The sequence below is a fragment of the Primulina tabacum genome, chromosome 6 (assembly GCF_025594145.1).
Source record: "Primulina tabacum isolate GXHZ01 chromosome 6, ASM2559414v2, whole genome shotgun sequence".
In the NCBI taxonomy this organism is placed as follows: Eukaryota; Viridiplantae; Streptophyta; class Magnoliopsida; order Lamiales; family Gesneriaceae; genus Primulina; species Primulina tabacum.
This window is the reverse complement of record NC_134555.1, coordinates 729,658-733,122: the sequence shown is the minus strand read 5'-3', so window position 1 is coordinate 733,122 and position 3,465 is coordinate 729,658. Positions and strand designations below refer to the sequence as shown.

General features: G+C 36.3%; 1 protein-coding gene across 1 annotated transcript; it reads right to left on the bottom strand.

The window, feature by feature from the left end:
• Positions 1-1,002: 1,002 nt before the first annotated feature.
• LOC142547954 (auxin-responsive protein SAUR21-like) lies at positions 1,003-3,465 on the bottom strand. Its single transcript, XM_075656327.1, has 4 exons — positions 3,316-3,465; positions 2,305-2,884; positions 1,313-1,330; positions 1,003-1,191 (listed from the first exon to the last, which is right to left on the bottom strand). Exon 2 carries the CDS (start codon positions 2,765-2,767, stop codon positions 2,306-2,308), a length of 462 nt encoding a protein of 153 aa, XP_075512442.1. The 5' UTR covers positions 2,768-2,884; positions 3,316-3,465; the 3' UTR covers positions 1,003-1,191; positions 1,313-1,330; position 2,305.

The following is a 3,465-nucleotide window of genomic DNA, read 5'->3' as shown; positions in this document are numbered from 1 at the left end:
TGTCTAATAAATGTATTCCTCAGCATTGGATACATAGTGATTTGAACAGGATGGAACATCACAAGGAAACATGGCATGTGTGATCAAAGCCGAATTTGAACCCCATCCAATCCTTTTCACAGCTATCTTCTTTTTCTCCCCATATACGAGGAAACTAAACCGAAGGGAGAAGTTTGTCAGACAATAATTGCACATTTACCCAAACTGTAACAAGATTCGTTATGCATTTTAAATTATTCGAGTTACGTCGTGATATGATAAGTGACGATAGCTTCTCGTTTAGAACTCAAATATCAGTGATAGCTCGATCGGTGTACATAAGTTATTGAAACCCAAAAGCTCAACTTATATTTTGTTTAAGCAAATTATTGAAGTTCAAAATCAGCACAACTCACAATTTTTAATCGGGTCAACTTGGAAGACATTTTCAAGTTGTGTAAACCGACGGGCTTAAATGTAGTTAGTGTCTGCCAAAGTTCTCGTTAACATTTGTAACAGATTGGGCTTGATTCGAATCATGTGCCCAATAGACAACCTATTTTTTTTTTAAATTTAAATTATAATATAATGATATGTTTTCAGAGGTTGGATATTATTCGAAAAAGATAAAATATATTGTTTGATTTTAATTTTGAGAGCTTGATAAATAAAAAAATGTACATTGTTACCAGGAAAGGCAAAAACTTGTGTGAGAGGGTCTCGCGGGTCATATCTTGTGAGACGGATCTCTTATTTAGGTCATCCATGAAAAAATATTACTTTTTATGCTAAAATTATTACTTTTTATTGTGAATATCGGTAAGGGTGACCCGTCTCACAGATAAAATTCGTGAGATCATCTCAGCAAGAGACCTACTCAATAGGAAAAGCCCACTCTCAATTAATTTTTTTAAAGTTCTACACGTTATCTTTTAAAAGAAATGTAATTTTTATCTTCCTTTTAAAAATCAAATTACCCAAAAATGGTATTAAAATAATGGGATAATCTTTTTTTTTTCCATGCATTAGAGATTGTTGGGATCATGTGCTTTACATTTTACAGAGACATGAAAATAAATTAAACAACCCCATCTACCTAACTTCGTCTTCCCTTTAAAAAATGTGACGTCGAATTAATTTCTTCCTCAAAAATAAATCTGAACTTGTTATAAATAACATCCTTTCACTCCTCGACTGGTAACGACTTTTCAGCTGCAAAATTGTCATGTTTTCCAAGTTTGATTAATTTATTACTTACGATATAATTCATTTAAGAATGGATATTTGAATATGGAAAAAAAAAGAAAGAAAGAGGAAAAAATATATATATAACCTGCATTAATATTATTCACTACAAGAAATTTCAGAATCAACAACACACATACGACAACGGTTTTAACTAAAACCGTTGTTAAAACCGTTGTCGTAGATCATTTTTTAAGCAAAAGACAACGGTTTTTATAACACCGTTGTCTTTTTGGGGTCAAAGACAATAGTTTTTAGGGTCAATGACAACGGTTCTGTAAAACCGTTGTCTTTGAACGTTTATGACAACGGTTTCATGAACCGTTGTCTATTAGCTTGTTTTTTTGGACAATCGACAACGGTTTTAAAAAACCGTTGTCGATTAGCGTGAGTTTAGAATAAAACACAACGGTATTTAGCGACGGTTTACCTACAACCGTCGCTAATATTAGCGACGGTTATAGCTAACTCGTCGCTAATTTCAAATTAGCGACTTAGCAACAGAATCAAGTAAAGCCATCGCTAATTTGATATTAGCGACGATTTAACTATAACCGTCGCTAAAATTAGTGACGGTTCAGGAAAGCCGTCGCTAATTTCAAAAATTTGATACCTCCCAAAATTCCCTCCATTTTCTTCCACCACTCTCTATAAATACCTGCAAATTCGCTCCATTTTCTTCCACTTTACTTCACAACACTTAAAATTTTTCTCGCTTACACGATTTTACAACTTCACAACACTTAAAATTTTTATCTCTTACACGATTTAACCACTTCAAAACAATTAAAATTTTTATCTCTTACACGATTTTATCACTTCACGACACTTAAATTTTTTTATCTCTTACACGATTGTACCAATTCACAACACAGATTTATTAAATTATTAATTTTTTTATTTTATCTAAAATATTAGCGACGGAATTCATGTATAAACCGTCGCTAAGTGAAACCGTCGCAAATTGTAGCTACGACAACGGTGTAAAACCGTTGTCTTTGAGCGAACCATTTAACAACAGTTGCTTTAACAACAGTTTTAAAAGGAGTACGACAACGGTTTTAACCGTTGTCGTATGACATTAAAGTTGCTCTTTCCGGTGATTTTCCATGCATTGAAGAAGATACTTAAACGTCTCGATTTCACACGGGATCGTGAGCCCGCCACTGTGATCGAATCCAAACTCCTCCTCGACCTTTTCTAACAACACCTTAAACAGCGGATCCCCGAGGTAACTTGTCGGGATGATAAACCTCCGGAGCTCCAGTCCCACGTACACCGCAAGGTAACCCTTTGGGACATCCGGCGGGGGTTCTGGGCTGTTGCAGCTATCCTCGTCCGACTCGCAACACACGTTCGAACCCATCAATCTTCGTGTGATCGCTGGTGAAATGCCGCCACCATAGACTTGGTTACTTGGTGGATTCATGTGTTGATCTTTGGGGCCAAGGGTGACATATTGCCATTTTTGGAGGAATCCCTTTAGCCTAACAATTTGCCTGATCCCTGTCACCTTATTGCTTCCTCCATTGTCTTGATCCATTGGATAATTCCAAGCTTTATTGATGAGAAGTAGCTACATGAATAATGCGGGCAGTGATGAAATCCAAGAATCTCCGATTCTTTTCTGGTGAGAGTACGTCTCACCAGATCTGATCCACTGCAATTTATAGATCCAAATTTACGAAATTTAAGTTTAATATGTATGGATTCGGAAAGTTTGACGAGTCAGTGAATTATGATTCGATGTGAATATATAACTCTCGATCTCTCACATGGAGATATGATTAATTAGTTTAGAAATAAATATATCAATATTTCAAGATTCGCAGGTGAATAAGGAATCGGGGATCTTCTACATGTAATATCGAAGGAATTAGTTAATCTGTGAAAGAACAAGAAAATTGAGCATGGTTCTTTTATCGTATCACACATGAATTACACGTTACGTATATCGACAAGATTTGGCATTTTTTCCTCGTGTTATAATCAGAGCATCGTGCAAAAAGGAAATAATTTAAATATAATTAACTGATGCATGCGGTATCCAAATTATCGATAAAGAAACGGGCCGTAGGTGTCCGTGCGTACCAGGTGGCGATGGTGGCGGAGACAGGGCGGAGGGCCGTGGTCAGCAGGGAACGATCGATGATGAGAAAATCGAAAAACATAACTAGAATATTATGTCTTTCTACATGGGGAGGAGGAGGAGGAGGAGGAGGAGGAGGAGGAGGAGGAGTG